The sequence below is a fragment of the Prionailurus viverrinus genome, chromosome D3 (genome assembly GCF_022837055.1).
Source record: "Prionailurus viverrinus isolate Anna chromosome D3, UM_Priviv_1.0, whole genome shotgun sequence".
NCBI classification, from domain to species: Eukaryota; Metazoa; Chordata; class Mammalia; order Carnivora; family Felidae; genus Prionailurus; species Prionailurus viverrinus.
In genome coordinates this window covers 50155191-50175923 of record NC_062572.1, presented here as the reverse complement: position 1 = coordinate 50175923, position 20733 = coordinate 50155191, and the positions used below count along the sequence as shown (strand labels likewise).

At 46.3% G+C, this 20733-nt stretch overlaps 1 protein-coding gene across 3 annotated transcripts in view; it reads left to right on the top strand.

Moving 5' to 3' along the window:
- KCTD1 (potassium channel tetramerization domain containing 1) overlaps nucleotides 1–20733 on the top strand; it is a 188289-nt gene that overhangs the window by 86867 nt on the left and 80689 nt on the right. The window contains exon 1 of one of the 3 annotated variants that reach the window (XM_047828568.1): nucleotides 8473–8915. The exons of 1 other annotated variant lie outside the window; for it this stretch is intronic. Coding sequence is in view for 1 of the 2 variants with exons in the window: in XM_047828566.1 (XP_047684522.1) it covers nucleotides 9270–11081 (1812 nt within the window). In the remaining variant the exon portion in view is untranslated. Of the gene's footprint in view, nucleotides 1–8472; nucleotides 8916–8939; nucleotides 11082–20733 lie in introns of those variants that run through there. One more of the 3 variants, XM_047828566.1, reaches the window with a different exon arrangement.

The following is a 20733-nucleotide window of genomic DNA, read 5'->3' as shown; positions in this document are numbered from 1 at the left end:
GGCACCCAAGAATCTGCATTTTATTTATTTATTTATTTTTTTAATTAATTTATTTTTTTTTCAACGTTTATTTATTTTTGGGACAGAGAGAGACAGAGCATGAACGGGGGAGGGGCAGAGAGAGAGGGAGACACAGAATCGGAAACAGGCTCCAGGCTCTGAGCCATCAGCCCAGAGCCCGACGCCGGGCTTGAACTCACGGACCGGAGATCAGACTGCAGGATAGTGACCTGGCTGAAGTCGGACGCTTAACTGACTGCGCCACCCAGGCGCCCCAAGAATCTGCATTTTAAAAGAAGCTCCATAGGTGATGCTGGTTGATTCTGATGCACTCTCAGAGGTACACGCACTGCCCCAGGCTTTAAATCTAAAAGCCAATAATTTTAGGAAAACAAAGTTAACAGTGAAGTTAGAAAGTACCAAAGCTCCTAAAGCATGGTGCTAAGGCACACACACACAAAAACTTACAATACCCCAAAGGCCACAGAATTGGGAACAGTAGCCAGAGCAAAGATTTTCCTGGGCATTTCAGTGATTGTTCATTTAAAGTTGTACTGTTATGTTACCATATGGAGGGGACAGAAGACCTGAAGTGAGTTTCCTCCTCAAACTCTTGACAGTTCAACTCAACTTCCCAGAGTTGAATGAAGACTGAATTAATGTCCTTTTTTATGGCCGATAGAAACAAGATAACTACAAGAAAGGCAGAAGGAAAACTACTGACTTCATGGACCTACTGAAGGTTCACTCCTCCCTGGAGTCAGACCAGGTGTGGTTCTAGAATCTTCTGCCCTTCCTGCCCCTTAGCATGTGCTTGGCAGAGTTTGCAAAAATCTACTGGTTACATATTTTGAATTACAGATTTTGAAATATGTAGTGCTGTAACAGTAAACCAATGAGATTGACTTCACGGAAATACCCTCTAATGGAAAGAATGTTTGTTTTCCTGGGCCCTGGAAATAGAACTGAAGGGCTTGGTGGATTGTTAAGAAAGTGTAGGTGCTCCAGAGCCTGACCGTCATTAGCTATGTGATGTTGGGCAAGTTATTTAAGCCCTCCGGGTTTCTACTCATCTGGAAAATAAGAACAGTCTTCACATGTATTCATGAGAACAACTTGAGAGTGTTAACACAAAAGACCAGACCTGCAGCCAGGATTCACCAAATGTTAAGAAAGAAATAGGGTGCATATGTACGTTTCCAGAGTTCTGTACTTTCTGAATCTTCTCCAATGAAGACCTACTGCCTTTATAATCTAAAAAGTATGATAAACCACGGCGTTTTTTTTTTATTAAGGGAATGAGCCATAAAGAGAGAAAAAAACAGTAAAACAGATGCAATCATGGTCAGAGGAGTCTGCTTTTATTTGGAGTAATGACAATATATGACCCTGGGGGTATCCTAATCAGAGTACAGACTGCAGGAAGAGTAAAATTTGAAGCATTATGAGTTCTATACTGGTATCTACCATGCCCTGGCTCGGCAAACTTAGATCCCAAAATAGAGCTGTTAGGTCACAAGGTTTCCTGCTTTCCCGCCCCTCTCCGAGGCTGTTCTCTTCCATCAGGTGCAAAGCCTGGATCTCCAGCATCAAATTAAAGAAATAGAACAAACCCATCCCAGGGCTTCTTTAAATATTCAGATAAACCCATGTGCCCCTATGCCTTAAATTAAGCTTTCCTAAGAAAAAGTAAGTCAATTAGTTCAAAATGTGGGTTAGTGCTTCTGGGTATTTAAAAGGGGATTTTTTTTTTTTCTTTTTTAGTTCATTTGGAAACATAGCCACAGGGCAGGTATATACCCACTCCTCAGCACATCCTGTGAATTGCCATGATATATCTAGATACGAATTTCTGATATCTAGAGCTTTAAAATCCAGTTCTTAAACTTTCTCAAAGTTGTGAAGATATTAAAATATAAGCTTTAAATTTTATTTTGCTTTTCTCTTTTATTTTATAAGCTTTATCTTCACTGTCATTACCCATATTCATCCAAGGGTGCTTGACATCACCATAGAATATTGAGACGACACAATTTTACCCTAACTGGACTTCTTCCTTCCTTCAACAAATAATTACTCTCTAAAGTTTATAAATAAAAGTAGTCTCCAAGACATTATGCAATGTTGTTCTAGAGCAAACTTTGCGACAGGTACTGAAAAATTCATTTATCCAAGTGGTCCCGATACTGCAAACCAAACCTTACCAAAATATAAGTAAAATTATATATTTCCGAAGAAAATTCATCTTCTTCAGAAGCCATTTCTGGGTCATAGGACATGAATATTTCCATGGCTTTCGAGAAACTGCCTACCTGCTTTCTTAAAAGGCTATCTTAATTGAGGTTGACAATTAAAAAATATTTAATTTTTTAATTAAATAACATTTAATAACATTTTCATACCAACATTTGGGCATAAAGTGGTATTTTACATTTTTGTTGTTTGTTTTGCTTTGGGTTTAGTGAATAGGCTACTTTTTTGAAATGTAGCAAGTAGTTTTAGGAAAATTTTATGTTCTAAGACAACTTTAAATAGCTCCTCCATTATTTAAAATATATGTATTTGTGACATGATAATAACATGCACCTTTATCTCCCTTTCCACCTTAATTAGTATTGCAATGGCACAGAAATATATTTTATTAATAAGAGGACTTTAACTTCCACTTTAATCACAAATATCCTTTATTTTTTCTTTAAAAAAATTGTTTTTAATGTTTATTTATTTTTGAGAGACAGAGACAGAGCATGAGCAGGGGAGGGGGAGAGAGAGAGGGAGACACAGAATCTGAAGCAAGCTCTAGGCTCTGAGCTGTCAGCACAGAGCCGGACGTGGGGCTTGAACTCACGGACCACGAGATCATGACCTGATTCGAAGTCAACTGACTGAGCCTCCCAGGCGCCCCTCCCACATATCCTTTAAGGAGATATGACTAGAAGACAAAAAACAACTATCATTAATTTTATGTTTAACTTTGACAGGCTTTACATTTGATTTCTCTATTAATCAGGTGAAGTTTCATCATCACATTGTTATAACAAAGAGCAAACTTTTAAGCTCCACAAAAACCACAATTTACTTATGGAAAACTACATTCTCCACATACATTACTTGTTTTAAAAACAGCCTAGGGACTGGAGGTGATTATTAGGTAGAAAGATCAAGAATTACAGTTACCAGGCAGCACTTAGAAACTAAAAATTCTACTCCTGTCAATCACTGTGTTAAGTTCACTCTGACCTGTTTTTTGACAAAGCATCAAAGATAAAAATAGGTAGTACCCTCCTTGTCCCCAGGAGATTTATGCAGAACAGCCCAGGGTTTCAAGAGAAAACACCTCATTCTAGTCTGGTTGGGTTTGTGGGCATTCCTTCTGCCTCTAAAATTCTTGACTGTCATTTCTTCTAAGACCCAGATGGGTTGCTACCTCTAAAAGCCCAGGAAAATAGTGCTAGTGTTTTAGCTACCAAGTGACAAAGATGTTTCCTAGGGCATGTCTGCTCTGCTCACAATGCAAGCTTAGGACTCCGCTTCAGTACTCTTCTGGCTTTGCAAAATTTGATTCCCAAATCAAATGACACACAGGAGTATCTTAATGGTACGAAACTGTTCCTCTGAAGACTTTTTTTTCTTTCATTCTTTGGTTCCTAGAGGCTGTATGTGGTCAAGTGACTAAGGTGTGAGCTACAAAGCCAAGCTTTCGTGCCCTATAGAGGTCTGGGAGACATTGGGCAAGTGGCTTAACCTTTGTGAGCCCTTCTGGCCTTGCTTTCCTTTTTTACACTCAAACCTGGAAAATACAGCCTTAACAAATATGAGCTAACAGTTGAACACTTACTAGTGTTCCAGACACTGTATTATGTACTTCACTCATTTTAACTCGTTTAATTCTTGGCAATAATCCTATACAGTAGGAGCTATTAACTACAATCCAGATCATAAAATAATGAAAGAACCAACATATTTTTTAAAAAGGCAACTAGATGGGGCACCTGGCTGGCTCAGTGGGTAGAACATGCGACTCCTGATCTCAGGGTTGCAGGTCCGAGCTCCACGTTGGGTGTAGAGATTATGTAAAAGAAGTAGAATCTTCAAAAATAGTAAAAAAAAAAAATTAAAGGCAACTGGGAAGGCCAAACTAGGATTCAAACCCATGCAGTCTTGTTTCAAAGATGAAGTTTTAACCACTCCGCACCACAACCTTTTGTTGAGGTTAGCTTTCTCCCCACGTATAAATATTTGTGTGTTTACTGAATGTCTACTATGCGCCAACCACTCTGCTAAAATATGCTAAGGAACTGTATTGAAAATGAACCAGAGATGCAGGAAGAAATAAGACATAGTTTCTGTGCTCTTGTGGAGTTATTTTTCTTTTCTTCCACTTTGTAGAGTTAGAGTACACGGGTCCTTGTTTCATTTGAGTTCAAAACATATTGCTCAAGATGATTTTCAAGTGAATTCAACAGAAATTAACGGTGAAATTTTGAAACAAGGATATATCAGAATGGCTTCAACTTGAATTACTATTTAAACTCCATAGTATTTTATGAATTGTTAATTAATCAAATCAAGAAAGCATGGCTTGAGAGTAATGAACTAAATGCTTTTTCTGGTCTCTGCCCCCAAGAGCCCACAAAACTTCTTGAATTTATCAATTTAAATCCTCCCAATCCACCTCTTTTAATACATGGATACCTCAATTCCTCACTCTACTTCTGCAATAACTTCCTACAGTATGTTTGTACCAGAGGGTAAATTATGGCAGGAAAACATTAAACCAGAGCAGTCTTCACATATATTTTAAGTTGCAAATAATAATGTTTCCTTGCAGTTGCTGTTTCGTCCTGATTTTTTTGAAAAAAAAATTTTATTACGTTTCTTTATTTTTGAGAGGCAGACAGAGACAGAGCATGAGCGAGGGAGGGGCAGAGAGAGAGGGAGACACAGAATCGGAAGCAGGCTCCAGGCTCTGAGCTGTCAGCACAGAGCCCGACACGGGGTTTGAAGCCACGAACCGTGAGATTATGACCTGAGCCGTTCAGACACTCAACCGACTGAGCCACCCAGGCGCCCCTCGTCCTGATTTTTAATGTAGAAATTCAGATCCATGATATTTTAAGATTTTTTACCAAGAAGTTTCTTGCTAAATATGGATTTAACTAGGGGCATCGGGGTGGCTCAGTCATTTAAGCATCACACTCTTGGTTTCAGCTCAGGTTGTGATCTTCATGGCTTGTGGGTTCAAGTCCCGCGTCAGGCTCTCTGCTGTCAATGTGGAGCCTGCTTTGGATCCTCTGTCTGCCTTGCTCTCTCTCTCTCTCTCAGAAATAAATAAACATTTTTTAAAAAAGAGAAATATTTTAAGAAATAAATAAAAATAAATAAATATAAACTTAACTAAATGGAGATCTTCATTCATTGACTGGGGTGCTCACCATGGCCCAGGCTCCAGCCTAAACTACAAAGGTATATCAGTGGAGCAGAGGAAACAGGCAGATAAAAAGCAACTACACCAGTGATATAATAGATGCAGCTCAGTAGGTCGGAAGCAAAAAGGAGGAAGAGCAGAATGTGTGTCTATATGGTATATAACCTTTCATCAAGTGTGACCATGAAATGGGAGTAGTGGGTTGTAAAATGAGGGGGAGACATTTGGAGTTTTTCCTTCCAAAATAATGTCACCACTTGCAAGTAATCTAAGAAATGGAGCAGCACAAACACATAGATGGTACTTTTTAATGATTATGAAAGAGATAGAAAATGTGGAGTATCTTGGCGAAGATAGAAACATCTTACCATAGCTTTTAGAGTAATGAATTCTGACAGTGAAATAATTGCAATAAATGTTTCATACAATACTGGGATAATTTGATATAAAGAAGCTATGCATTCTGCACAAGAAATAAAGAAATCATCCTTATAAAGGAGCTATCCAGTTATAATTGGTGGGTGACTTCAATGGATTTTATGATAAGGCAGAATCTAAGTAGAGGAATCCCAACTGGGCTGATAGGCAGAAGACAGACCCTGTTGCCTCTTTACCAGAATAATAACAAAGCCTTTTTGATTCTCTCAGTTTGGTACTGAATGGATGGTGCCGCAGGATGTTTTTAAGGAATCATTTACTAAACCTGGAGTTGAACTCCTTTATAAACTCAACTGTAGTTTTGTGTTACTGGGTTTTAAAAATTAAGCAACTTGTTTGATTGTTTGTTTGTTTTTGGTGGCGGTTGAGAAGCGTTTTTCTGGATGTTCTTCCTAAAAAATACTGTAGATTCTAACCTGAAGAGGTCTTTCCCAATATTTGATGAAGAATCATTAATGGGCAAAGAATTTTGGTAGGTTTTCAGGAGCTGGTGCCACGAAGCAGATTCACAGTTGCCAGAAAATCAGGCCAAGGCATACTTTCCAAGGTGTGTTTTTCACACCTAAGGTCTGCGAGGGTCCTGCCCGTTGTTTGCAAACCCTTCAAGCAGCATCTGAAACTGTTGCTTTGCTAAGTCCGTTAAAAATTTATTTGCACTTGGGGTTTTTTGGTTCTGCTACTGCCCACCACCATCGCCCTCTCCCCTCTGGCTTTTGCCGGTAGAGACCTGCCCTGGGGGGTATTTTGTCCTGGGAGCACAAAACTATTTTCTTTTCTGGAAATAAGTTGACGTCAACTGGGAGCTGTTTTTGGTTGCTTTGTTTCCCGGAGCGTCCAACCCAGCACACCGCCTCCGGCAAACTGCGAGCAATTCAAAGCAGCTCGCCCAACAGGGAGGGGAGCTGGCGGAGGTGGGGGGTGGGGGGGTGAAGGGGGGCTCGACTGCAAAAGTGCTCTGCACCGGGGCTGGAACGTGGGCCAGTGTCCCTAGCTCAGCCCCTCGGCGCACTGCGCTCGCCGTAAGGGCCACGGGAGAGCAGCCCCTGGTAGGTAACTTGCTGGGCGCCCACCTGAGGTTTCAACACTGCTGAAATTCCCTAACCGATTGTTCGGGCGGCCCGAAAACTGGGAGCATCCCGGGACAAAGGGCCAGCCGTCCGGAAGTAGCGCAGTGCTACTGGTGTGTGCGCGGGTCGTGCGTGCAACTAACTTAGCTGCCTAGTGCCCTGAGCTCCGGGAAACAAACAAACGCCTTCCTACACATTTCCGGGGACGTTGAGCATTTTTGACAAAGCCGGCAGCACCTCGGGGATGATTCCCGAAGAGTGCAACCACCGAACTCCTCACCTCCCCGGACGGTTCTCTGCGGACAACAGGACGCATGAGAGCGTGTGTCGTGTGTCTGTTTGCCCGAGGAACGGGAGGGGGCCCGGGAGGCACGGACTTGCCCCGGCTTGTTCACACCTGGCGCAATTTCCCCAAAGCTCTGCCGCGTACAGGGTCGAGGAAACACGCGGAGGGCGAACACAGATTGCTGGAGAAGAGAGTCAATTCCCACTTAGACGCCCACGCGGCCCAGAGACCTAGTGCCCCTCCCTTCTTTTTTTTTTAAATTACAAGTTGACGGATGGGTTTCTATTGATGCGTGAAGTTATAAGCTGCCCAGAAAGCAAGACGGGGGAGTCCGGGAGGGGGGAACCGGCAATTGACAAGTCTACAGCCCTAGTGCCTAGAATTCGGTCTCGAGGGCAAATTCGAGGACGCCCTGGAGGGGACAGAGAGGCTGCCTCACAGCAGGGTCTGCGCGCCCTGGGGTCGCGCTGCTGGGACTCGTCTCCGTTGGTTCCCCTTAGCCCCCGGGACTTGGAGCTGGCGGAGCGCCAGGGGACACTTGGGCTGCCCGAGGAGGAGAAAATTAGGATGCCGTGCGAGCTCGACATGGAAGGGGTTGTGCCGCCAAAGAAAACAACCGAGGTCTCCCGCAGCTCTGGGGGCGCTGCCCCTGGGCCGGGAGAGAGGGAGGCGGGGACGCGAGGACGCGCCCGGAGTCTGGGCGCGCCGGGGGCGGGCGTTCGGCTGGAAGTGGGACAGTGTCTCCTATGGGAAAGCGGGACCCGGCGAGCTCTTTGGCCGCCTTTCCAGTTTCGGAGGTATCCGCCCCCGTGCGCCGGAGGCAGCGCAGCCCCGAGGGCGAAAGAATGGCGGTTGGCAAACTTGGAACAAGAGCGCGCTCGGGATCCAAATTGCCGGAATTGTGGCGGCGGCGGGGGCGGCCGAGACCCAAGTTCACTTTTTCCGCCCGCCCGCCGACGGGCCTTAGGGATCGGCATTGCTCTAGCTCCAACCAGGTGGAGCGCCTCGCCAGAGGGAGTTGTGTCAGTGTGCTCCGAGGCCCGGAGGGCGGCGGCCTAAGCGTGCGGGGAGGGGTCCCTGGGGTCCGGAGCGCCTCTCCCCGAGTCTGCCCTCCCACCCGCCCCTCCCAGTCTTTCTTTCTTGCTCCTTCCCCAGGCTGGCGGGACCGGCGCAGACTTGCCCTAGACCTACGGGGAGCGCCCCGGGTCTTTAATGACAGCTTAAAAGAGGCTGTTGGAAAAGTCGAAAGGGATGAGGCTGACGTGGGGCGTGTTTCGCTCCTTTGCAAGAGTCGGAAAGGGAGCTGGGAGCCGTGCGGCTGGCCCCAGGCCCCCGCGCCTCGCCGCCAGCAAGTAGGTGGGGGAGCCGCCGCCGCCAGCCCCATCCCGCTCCCAAGCCTCGCCCGCTGCGCCCTGGCCGCGGGCGCAGAGAGGGTGCGGGGCCTCGCCGTGCCTCCTCCACCCTGCTCATTAACCTGCCTGCTCCGCTCCGGGCGGCCCCAGACCCGGCTTCTCCGAGCAGCACCCGCGGCCAGCCCGGCTCTGCCGCCTCCCCGAACCCCCGGCTCCGGGGGGCAATGAGGGGGCAGTGGAAGGGGCACTGCTCCTCGGGCATTACTTAGAGAAGCGAGACCGCCCCGCCCTCCCGCCGGCCCTCCCTCTCTCCCGCCCGGGCCCGCGCGCCACTCCGCCAGAGGGTAAGTTGGGAGTGTTTCACCCCCACCGACAGCTCTCCCTCCCCTTTCTTCACCCCCCCCCCCCCGTTAAAGTTTTCTTAGGAGTGGGGAGAGGGGTGGGGGAGGAAGAGGGTCCAGCCAGCCTCCGTCCTTACCCTCTCCCTGCCTAACTTACCCCCGCCTCCCCTCCCCTCCATCCCCTGCGCGCCGCTGCCCCTCCGGAGTAGCGCTCCGAACTGACAATTGGAGCGCGGCTCCTTTAAGAGCCCGGCTTTGCCTCCCGGTAGCTGAAGGTCATTAAACACAAAAGCTCTCAGCGCTGCGGTCCAATATAGCGCATGCGCCCTGCCCGAGGACTGGCAGAGAGACGGCAATATGGCGAGAATGCCTGGCAGCGGGGACTGTAACACCAGCGCGGGCGGCAGCGCCAGCGCCGCCGCCGCCGCCGCCGCCGAGAACAATGGGGAGCGGGGCGAGGGCGAGCGCGGTGCTGGGGGCCGCGGCCGCCGCCACGGCCGCCCGCACTACTGCAGCGCGGGCGAGGAGGAGGAGGAAGAGGAGGAGGACGACGAGATCCAAGAGGTGCAGATAACGGGGGACGAGGAGGAGGAGGACGGAGGTGGGGGGCTGGAGGAGGACGAGGAGGAGGAAGAGGAGGAGGAAGAGATGGGGCTGGACTGGGACGAGCCCCTGGAGCCCGAGGACTCGGCCGGGGAGGAGTTAGAGCCCGAGCCGGTCCATATGATCAATATGGACCAGAGCGCCGCGCTGGAGCCCGAGGCGCCGCCGCGACTGCTGGCGCCCCGGGCCCGCGGCGGGCCGCCCGGGGACAGCAACGAGCTGGACCCCGACGTGCTGCAGCGCCCCGAGCGGGCCCGGCTGAGCGAGAACACCCGGCTGGCCACCCGCTACGCCGTGCGCATCTTCCGGGAGTACCTGAGCGAGAAGGCGCAGAGCCCGGACTTCGAGACCATGGACAAGGGGGCGCTGTGCCGCGTGCTGCGCTCCTTCTACGCCGAGGCCCGCTCCAAGAGCGGCCAGCTCTACAGCAAGTCGTCGCTCATCAGCATCCGCAGCTCCCTCAACCGCTACCTCAACGAGCCCCCGTACTGCCGCACGCTCGACCTCACCAAGGACCCCGAGCTGCGCAGCGCCAACCTGACGCTGGCTGCGGTCATCCGCAAGCTCGAGGAGCAGGGCGCCGGGCCCGTGGTGCAGAAGCAAGCCATCACGCGTGCCGACCTGCGCAAGCTCTACACCTCCAGCGTCTTCAGCACCAACACGCCCTTCGGGCTGCTCAACAAGGTCTGGTTCGAGACTTGCATGTACTTCTGCACGCGCGGCCGCGAGAACCAGCGCGAGCTGGAGGAGGACTCCTTTGGGCTGGCTATGGATGAGGACGGCCGCAAGTTCGTCTACTTTAAGTCCCTCGGGCCTTACCATAAGTCGCGCTCGTCGTCGTGGAGCAAGAAGCGTGCCGAGAGCAGCGACGAGGAGAACTTGCCCCGCATGTACGAGACGGGCACCGAGTTCTGCCCCTACGCCAGCTTCGTCAAGTACCTGTCGAAGCGCAACCCCCTCTGCAAGGCGTTCTTCCAGCGGCCCCGGGACCACTGCAGCGAGGGCGATGTGACCTGGTACGAGAACAAAGCCATCGGCAAGAACTTGCTGGGCACCAGGATGCAGATGCTCTCGAAGGCGGCCAAGCTCTCCAAGACCTACACCAACCACTGCATCGGCGCCGTCTCCATCGCCACGCTCAACAGCATCGCGGGCATCGGCACCAAACTGGGCTCGCCCGCCCCGCAGGGCTGCTACGCGGAGGCTCTAAACGGGGCGGCTCGCCACCACTCCCACCACCCCCCCACCCATCCCTCCCACCACCACCGCCCCCAGCCGCCCTCGCTGGGGAACACCTATATCCTCCCCAAAGACAGCCAGGTCGGTCCCGACGTGAAATCTGAGGCTGCGCCCAAGCGCGCTCTGTACGAGTCGGTGTTCGGGTCTGGGGATATCTGCGGCCCCTCTTCCCCCAAAAGACTTTGTATCCGCCCCTCGGAGCCTGTGGATGCGGTGGTGGTGGTTTCCGTGAAACACGACCCCCTGCCTCTTCTTCCAGAAGCCAATGGGCACAGAAGCACCAATTCTCCCACAGTAGTTTCACCTGCTATTGTTTCCCCCACCCAGGTAACCAAACCAAACTCTATGCATGAAATGTTTCTTTGGTACCATTTCTAGACTAACTCCTGCTAATGCAGGTCTGGGTCCGGGCGGGGAGGAGTTTTAAAAAGTACTAAATATACTGAATCAGATTTGATTTGGTTTGATTTCACCCTTAGGAGCTTAACTCTTGTGCTTTTCAGGAAAGTTTATGCCTAACCTTAAAAGATGTTGAGAAGCCAAGGTCCCTAACATTCAGTGCTGAGCTGTAAGGCTAAAACTTCAAAGTTCTCAGAACAAAAGGGTTGGAGGCAGCCTGACTCTCCATTGAATGCATGAGTTTAATAAGGCACGGTGCAGGAATACCGCGCATATAAAGGAAGCAATTACTTAAAATATATTTGAGTAAAGTAACCATTAAAATACTCTTGCATATTCGCCATAGCTTACAAAGATTAAAACAAAAACGGTTATAAAAAAGAAAAAAGAAAACGTGCCAAGCCCACTTCCTGTAAGTGGGCGGGGAGTGGAGAGATTGGTAATCCAGTGCCAGTTTATACTGTAATAGGTAGCTGAATGTAAAGTGATGTTTAGGGTGCGCTTTCCATAAAATAAAGTCACTTGTTAATAGAAGGAAGGGGAATCAGCACTACCAGCCAGGCTCCCTGCCCGGTAGTGGGTAGCACCTAGGCAACAAACTTCACTGCCTCTCCCTAGCCCCATGGGGCTCACTATCTAGGGGGCAGGTAACACTTAAGAATATAGATATTTAATTAAGACAAACTGTGCAGTAGTGTGGCAAGGACATCCAAAGTTAAGAAGTTGTAGCCCAGAAGCTGAGCCCTTTGGGCAAATCAGTTTACCTCTCTGGACTTCAGAGTCCTCATCAAGGATTAGGGAACTGTTTCAATATTAATATTAGTTAATTCTCAGCAGTACCAAATTCTAGGTTGAGATTGAGGACTTGAACGGATGCTTATTATTATTTTTCCTAGAGGAATATATTCATATTACTAAAATTGTACTCATCTTTGGAATACTCTTCTCTGGGAGCCAGAAACGAGAGGTCTTTGGGGACTGTGCTCTATTCTGCAGGCAGGAGTAACCACTGGAGGTTTTACAACTCTGACCTCCCTGCCATCATGCAGAAGTAGGAATTTCGACTGTAAGTCTGGAGGTGTAGTGCAGGCCCTTCAAGAAACAGATGTCAGGTACCTCTGTGCTTTTTCCAAAGTGGAAATTCCAGTTCTGGACAATCTGACCCTTTCAGAGGTTTACCAGCTAATCATCAAGGCCAACAGAGAAAGGGGCTTCGAATGAATTTAATATAAACAGCAAAGTTCTCTAAAATACACAAGACCTGCCGGCTGTGTGTCTTTCTGTACTTCTATGTGCGTGGTACATTTCCGACAGACCAGGAGGTGGTTTTATGGAGTTGTAAGGGCAGAGAGGAGAATTCTTTGGAGAATTTGGGTTTGCTTTTTCTTTGAGAGCAAAAATAAATGTTCACATTCTTCCGATAAAGTAAGACCCTTAAAATGTCCTGGTTTAGAGTGGCACCTGATTAATTGAGGAGTGAAAAGCCTGAGAAAGTTTAATATTAAAGTATATATCTGCTTGGAATGATAATGAAACAGTTTGCCTCCTGGCGTCAGTCTGCTAGTTTCTTGACATCAGTGTCCTATAGAATCGAGTTAAGATTCAAAAGATGGGAGGAGGGAGTTGTTCCGGTCGGTTTTGTTTTGGTCTAAGGAATGCAGTTGCTCTGTCACAGTGTTGTTTTAACTGAGTGAGATAAATCAGTTCTATAAACCTGAATACTGATTCATTTATTTTTCTTGAGTTACTGTCACATAAATATAGATTACAATTAAAAATAGATTTGAGTGTCCATATGTTGGCTGATTGTTACTATGCAAAACATTATTATAGCTGAGTTCCTTGTAGTTAAAACACTACAAAAAGTTGTTCACGTATTAACACGCCTGCTTTTCACTTATGTTAAAGTAAGTTTTTAACCAGGATTAAGAAGTTTAAGGGAACTCTAGTGATTCCTATAGAAGTCACCTTATGCGGTCTGAGCATTCTAAGAATGATACAAATGTTGAGTTTCTGTAGAAAGCTGATATTAAACTTTTTCCTCTTGTATTTATTAAAATCACTGTAACCTTGAGGTCCGGGGCATTTCCTGGGGATTAATGACCGGCTGGGGTTAGTGGCCCAAGGCACTGCTTTAGGCAGTCACCTCCTCTTGGCTGGTCATTAATCTTCAGGAAATGCTGTTAGGTCATTAATCTTCAGGAAATGTATGCCTTCAGCTTCAGTCACTATTACTTAATTATGAACACAGGCTATCTAACCTTAATATTGGCCAGACTCCTCAAGTGGTATTGCACAGAACTCCACCGTTGACCATCTTATTCTAGACTTCTTGAGAATACTCACACCCCGATGCTTTGATTCTCTTCTAACGTTGCAAGTTTCTCAACAAACGAAGAGCCTAGAACTTTAAATGCATTTACTCTTTTTACTTCTTGAGAGTGTTCATAAGTGGGTCATTGAAAAATGAATGCATCCAAGGATTAACAATCATGGAATTTGTGATTTTTACTCACGTGAAGTTCCTGATTTTTCTTGGTTTTGTGGGGTGGGGAGGAGTTATGGTAGCGGTTGTGATGGTTGCTTTAAGAAGTTCACTCTAATTCCCTGGAATGGCTGTGGTAAAAGCAAAGGGTAGTTTCCATCTCCCCTCCTCCAGCATAGCTGTTGTGATCTAAGATGATCCACTTACTGGTGCGGCTTCTTAGCGCTCATGGAGATCACATGGTACATTTTAAAAGGCTTAGTTTAGCACAGCCCCTCCTACATTTTCGTAGCTGTTCTCTTTACATGAAAATACAGCATTCTTCCTGCCTCAGAGAAGAGTTCTTCTGCTTAGATGGATGATAGAGATTTGTAACTTTCGTCTTTTTTATTTGCACACAACATAGTAAGGTTTAGATTCTAAATGTCATAGTTTTGTTCCTAAAGCTTTTATAGACTGTGCCTCTCTCCAGTACCAAAGATGTGAGCATTAGCTCCCTAAAATACATACTCAGGCACCTTTGTGAGCTTGTGACAAAGGTGTCTTCAGTTGCACGTGTTTGACTTTAACCCATATTACTTCTAGAAATACTTTTCAGGAATTCTGCAAGTAGGAAATCGAGTAGTGGAAAGAGTCTGGAGCTGGTGGTGCACATGCCCCGTGTCTGTTTCATTGACTTCACTAGGAGCCAGTCACATCTTATAGCGTCCCAGCTGAAAAGGAGAGCAGCCTGTCTGTGGGGCACATGCAGTTGTTCCTGACCTTGCCTTTGAGAAGTCAGATGTTGTTAGCACTGGGAAACCAGCTTTCGTTCAGGTGCTTAGTGTGGGAAGGGAGAAGGGATATTCAATCTGTCTGCTTAATAGAAAAAAACAAACAAACCCAAGCAAGCATTTTATGCATTATTGAAAAAATCGCCAATCTTATTTTTAATTTAGGAGGGCTACTCTCTTAAAGAGAGAATCCATCAAACTTCAATAAACGTGAAGGGAGTCGTGGGTTTAACAGCCAGAGCAACTGTAACAAGTCTTTTTTGTAATGGTTATCTGGAGCTATTAGGATTAACTGCCTTGTTTAAATCAGGATATTTCCCTGATTTAAAAAATTTTTTTTTTCAACGTTTATTTATTTTTGGGACAGAGAGAGACAGAGCATGAATGGGGGAGGGGCAGAGAGAGAGGGAGACACCGAATCGGAAACAGGCTCCAGGCTCTGAGCCATCAGCCCAGAGCCCGACGCGGGGCTCGAACTCACGGACCGCGAGATCGTGACCTGGCTGAAGTCGGACGCTTAACCGACTGCGCCACCCGGGCGCCCCTATTTCCCTGATTTTTAATGTTAGCTGTGGCTGCCTTCCTTTTTTCTTTTTTTTTTTTTTTAAATTTTTTTTTTCAACGTTTTTTATTTATTTTTGGGACAGAAAGAGACAGAGCATGAACGGGGGAGGGGCAGAGAGAGAGGGAGACACAGAATCGGAAACCGGCTCCAGGCTCCGAGCCATCAGCCCAGAGCCTGATGCGGGGCTCGAACTCACGGACCGCGAGATCGTGACCTGGCTGAAGTCGGACGCTTAACCGACTGCGCCACCCAGGCGCCCCTGCCTTCCTTTTTTCTACTGTAGGAGTAGTTGCTCTCCTGTTCAGATTGGTGGAAAAAGTAAATGTCAGTAACATTAAGTATGTAACTTTTTTCATTCATTCAGGAAGCAGTTATTGAGCACCTACTATTTTGGCTTTGGTGCCAGGAATCTTTATAAATTAATCCATTTTCCGCTTGGCAAGTAGTTGCATTGGCAAGATTTGGGCCTCATGAAGTATTAAAACCAGATCAAAATAAGGAAAGTTAAAAGGTGATATACTTAATGGTTTGCAGCAGTCATTTTGGGAAAGAAATCTGTATTCTTAACTCTTGCGTGTTATTTTTGCAATCATTATGCAAATTAAGTGTTCTAAATTGCTGTAAACCCACATGTATGTCAGCTCACTATCTATTAAATCTGACCCAGGAAACAGGAAGAGAAGTATTTGCTGCCAAATGAGAAAGTGGTTCCCATTCATTTAAAACTTAAATCCTTTGGGGCGCCTGGGTGGCTCAGTCGGTTGAGTGTCCGACTTTGGCTCAGGTCATGATCTCACGGCTCGTGAGTTCGAGCCCCGTGTCGGGCTCTGTGCTGACAGCTCAGAGCCTGGAGCCTGCTTCTGCTTCTGTGTCTCCCTCTCTCTCTGCCCCTAACCCCCTCGCATTCTGTCTCTGTCTCTGTCAAAAATAAATAAACATTAAAAAAAAATTAAAAAAAACAACAACAACAAAAATTTAAATCCTTGAATCATTTTGATTTTAGAATCTGGCTCCCCAAACAAATGTTACCTAACAGGCCACCCTCTTGTCACTTCAGGTAAGAGTCCCTTTTTCTAATAGGACTGCTTGTTGTATGTGAGACTGTTTAAAGCTGGCTCTGCCTTGGCCCAGGCCAGTCAAAACTCCAATTATTTAATAGAAAGTTAAGTTTCAGGTTACCTTGTGGCGTCTTAGCTGCCATTTCAAAAGCAGAATTGATGCAGGAATTGAGACGTGGTTCCCTGTGTTGCAAATCTTGGGAACAAACCTATAGGCTGGCAATCTGTGGGTCTGTCACATGCTAGAACTTTATTTGTTGAGCCTATTTTTACCTCTCTTGATTGATCCTTCACTGTATTATACTAGTTAATCAGGATGCCTTTCTAAAGACTTCTCTGGAGAATTTAGATAGGGTGAAGGTGGAGGAAATTAGTTGGTCCAGAAGGGCGTATCAGCTGACCTTGATAAACTAAACTGAGAGAAAACGCAGCTTTCAGATTTGAAACATTGCATGAGCAAACTTTTTTAGTCACCACTAGTGGTGTTCCAAAGACCCTGAATTCAGTTCAAGAACCTCCTTTTACCTGCTAAGTGCTGCCTCCAGGAGCAGGATTTGGCCTTTGCCCTCAGTCCTCCGTGGCGGGTGGGCAAGCTAGTGGGCTTCAAGCTGGAGTGATTGTCTGCTTGATACATGGACACCACAGTGGAAGCAGATGAACTTGTAAAATTTTAGGTCCTGTAAAATTTTAGGCTCTAAACTTTAGGTTTTCAGATTTGTAAAAGTTTCTCTTTGCCTGCTATTCCTCAAGAGAGGATGGGCTGCGAATGGTGTTGAGTTTTTAGAACAGGGAATGAGCATAATCTAGAAACAGAGTGTTTAAGCCAGTTGAGATCCCTCATCACAGCAAGGGCTGTATTTCCTAACACCCATGGCTTTAAACTAGACAGCAGACCACAGTGTATCCACTATACTACAGAAGACCAAACCTAATTAGACATGTTTTAGGTTTTCAGCAATTCTCCCGTCCTTCTGGTCAACTTCCTTTACAGTCAGACTTCCTTTCAACTTAGAGTTTAACAACCTGACGGAGCCATTTTTTAAATTTAATTTAATTTAGTTTAATTTAATTTAATTTTATTTATTTGTTTTTTACTTATATCCTATCCTAAACTCGGTCCAAGCCTGGGATAACCGAATTTTCAAGAACAACAAAGTGGGAGATCTCTTACAGGACTGTAAACAGTCCAGAGCACCTGAACTTTCATCGGGAGTTTTTGTCACAGCAGTTTGCTCTGCTTTGGGAACTCCAGTGGGAACTTCCTTCTTCTGGAAACCCACTGTATTCCGAGATCTGTGATTCCTGTTTAGTGACTACAAACAATTGGGCTCCTACTGGCTGTCCAGGCAGTGAGTTTGGTTGTGTTTCATATGGGGCGGGGGGGGGGGGGGGGGGGGGGGGCGGGGGGGGCGTGGCAGGGGGGGGGGCCGGGGGGGGCGTGGCAGGGAAGTCCTAAAGCATACTCCTCATACTGGGGGAGCGGTGTGAGGATGGCAGAGGGCTCCCAAGTTGTTTGAGTCCATGTGTATAACCCTGGAAAGCTGAGGGACTTGGGGAGACCTTGAAGGAGAGGATTCCCACATCACCAGCTGGGTTCTGTGCCTCCCACCCTTCTGCCCCGGCCTGCCCCAAGGTAGACATTTGAAAATCCCCTTTATCTTGCAAACCTTTCCTGGGAGGATCCACCCTCATTCACACCTTGAATTACTGCTTTCCCCTGATCTCCTGGCAGTGAACCCTGGAAGATGGGCGTTTTGATCCCGTCTGGGAGGAAGGAGGTACCTGCTACCTGAAAGGGCTGACAGATTTAAGAGAGCGTTAGGTTGTAGGCTTCTAGGAAAAGAGGAGAGGAATTCAGAAAGGAATGCTCAAGGATGGCAGAGATAAATGGCGCTTCCTTTGTGAGTAATGTCACAAATTGGAATGTCAGGATTAGTTTGGAAGCTTTTAATCATTATTTTCTAGTTTTACTCTGTGTCTCCAGCTCAGTCAGGTGCCTCACCATTTGGCACCAATCTTTCCTCTCAATCCAAGGAAAAGGGAACTATTATTTATAGCGCCCATCTCTTTTGGGTGCTTTCCACCACGTGTCAGGGACCAAGCTAGTAGATATACTATAGATGTATATGTATATTCATTTGGTATTTGTAATACATCCCCCCATATAGACAGCATGGTCATGGATAAATACATTTATACAGATATAAATATACACATAATCTGTATATAAACTTGATCCATGAGAAAATTGTCCATTTTTCTATTGTAGTCAAAGAAAAAAGTGTTTAAGGCACGTTTCTTGAGCTTGTGGATTAGTTACGATACTTGAACTTGCTATGTTTTTTCCCATGTAGTTTGAAGGACTATAACTTAGAAGTGAGAAGTGTTCCCAGCCTTCTAGCTGTTCCCAGCCTCCTAGATGTTCTAGGTCAGCGATTGGATCTGATCCAGGCAGGAGTGAATGAGGGGCGGGCTCTGGCCATGGAGGTCTCATTCTGTTGGGCTGCAGTCTGCAGAGACCAAGGAGGCCACATCCTCTGACTGATTTTGTAGTTTTGAAGTGGAGTGTAATTAATAATGACTAACATGCACCAAGGGCTTTACAGTGCTCTTCCGACTGGCAGTAGACCAACCCAGGGAATTATTTCCATTTTATGAAGGAGGAGACTAAGGTCTAACTAACCTTAGTTGGCTAACTTGGTTAAGGTTTAACAACTGATAGGTAATATGCCTGGGTTTGGATCCAGGCCTGTTTGATTCAAGAGTCTCTGCTTTTAAAACATTTTTTTTTTAAGTTTATTTATTTTGAGAGAGAGTGTGTGAGCAGGGGAGGGGCAAAGAAAGAGAGAGAGAGAGAGAGAGAGAGCGAGAGAGAGAGAATCCCAAGCAGGCTCCGAGTTGTCAGCGCAGAGCCTGATGCAGGGCTTGAACTCACAAACCATGAGATCATGACCTGAGCCAAAACCAAGAGTTGGGCTCTTACCCAACTGAGCCACCCAGGCATCCCCAGAGTCTCTGTTTACATCCAGTCTATTGATTTCCAAAATTCTTACCAACTGTTCAAATAGGAAAATCCAGCCAATGAAGGGAAGGTGATGTAACATTGGATTCTTATCACTACCTTAGGTGCTTTCCCAGGCCAATTTACTAAGAGGGAACTTGTTACAGTCAAACAGAAATAAATAAAAGGCAGAGAGCACAAAATACTATTTCCAGTGAGTTCATGCTTCTGCTTTGCTGTATGGGGTCCCCCGAGCATTGGTAGATTCTGGGACTGTAACAGCCTCTTTTGAGAAGCCCTGTCACTTAGCAGGTAAGAACAGATGCCAGTGCCAGATCCCCCGGACCAGATGTCCACTCCGCTCCCAGTCTCCCTATGTTCCAGTTTCCTCCTTGGTCAGTGGGGATGGTGGTCACACCTACCTTGTAGGGTCACCAGTATTAGATGAATTACTGTACGAAAAGTGCCTAAAGCCGGAGCACTCAAGGCACATTTACTATCGTTTTATTACCTTAGCACAGAATCTCTTACATTTGAAGAACTGCTGATCTGGATGTTAAAGTCTCAGGCTTCAGTTTTCTCTTGTAAATAGCTTGTCGGGGTGCTGTTTCTTCTTCAGGGGCGTGCCTGGACTCCGGCCAGTAGCAGTTCCTCTGGTCTCCTAGTAGATAGGAAGTCTCCAGGTGGCCTCTGGCATGCCTGACTGGCTCAGTCAGAGGAGCCTGTGCGACTCTTGAACTTGAGGTTGTGAGTTCAAGCCCCACGTGGAGTGTAGAGATTACTTAAATAAATAAAACTTAAAAACAAAAAACCCATCACATCCATGTGGATGCTTTACCCCTGAAGCCTGTTTTTCTCTCCTCTGCTTTTCTTTAAGATTTGCATTTGCTGTGGCTCCAGGCGGGATTGATCTCTACACCTTGTCGGTATATTCCGCAGACTGCTCCCATTTCTCTTTACAAAAGACTTGGAAATTTTCAAGCGCTAAAGAGGGTAGCAGAGAGCACTCTGCGGGGCATAATTGATGCCCAGACTCCATCAGATTTGCAAAAGTTGGCCTAGGGGTGCTCACTGGGGCTTTTTTACAAGAGATTAAATTTTATCAAAACGGTTTGGGATTCTGGGAGTGGTCATAATACTGAAGTTCTTAACGGTGTTAGGAGGGTCATTATAGCAGTGACTTTCAGCGTTCCAGAAACAGGGCCTATAATTTGGCTAGTTCCTATGTCATGGCATTTGCATTTCCTTAATGCATAATTGGACTATAATTTTCTAAAACTTGACTTCGGTCTTGGAGATTCTATAAATCAATAGACGTTCCACTTAAAGTTGAGGTGTACAAATACATGTTTTGAGCAGACTGCAAAATCAGAGTAATTGGTGGTTTGATGCGGTGTTGCTGACCAATTAATGACCTCTTGTGATTTGTTTTAAGTTTGACAAAGTGCTCTTATAAAATAGAAATGATTGATATGATGATGCAGGGATTCATTACCCCTAATTTAGTTTGCCCTTCAATTACTCACAGTATTCAGCCACCATAGTCCTTTCAGGGATAAGTTTGTGGGCTTTTAGAATTATATTAATTCTGTTAATTAATACATACAATTAATCTATTAATTTTATTAAGCCAGCTCATATGAAATGTTGGCTTCTGTTTTATGACATTCTCTCTGACAAAACTAAATAGATTTTAGA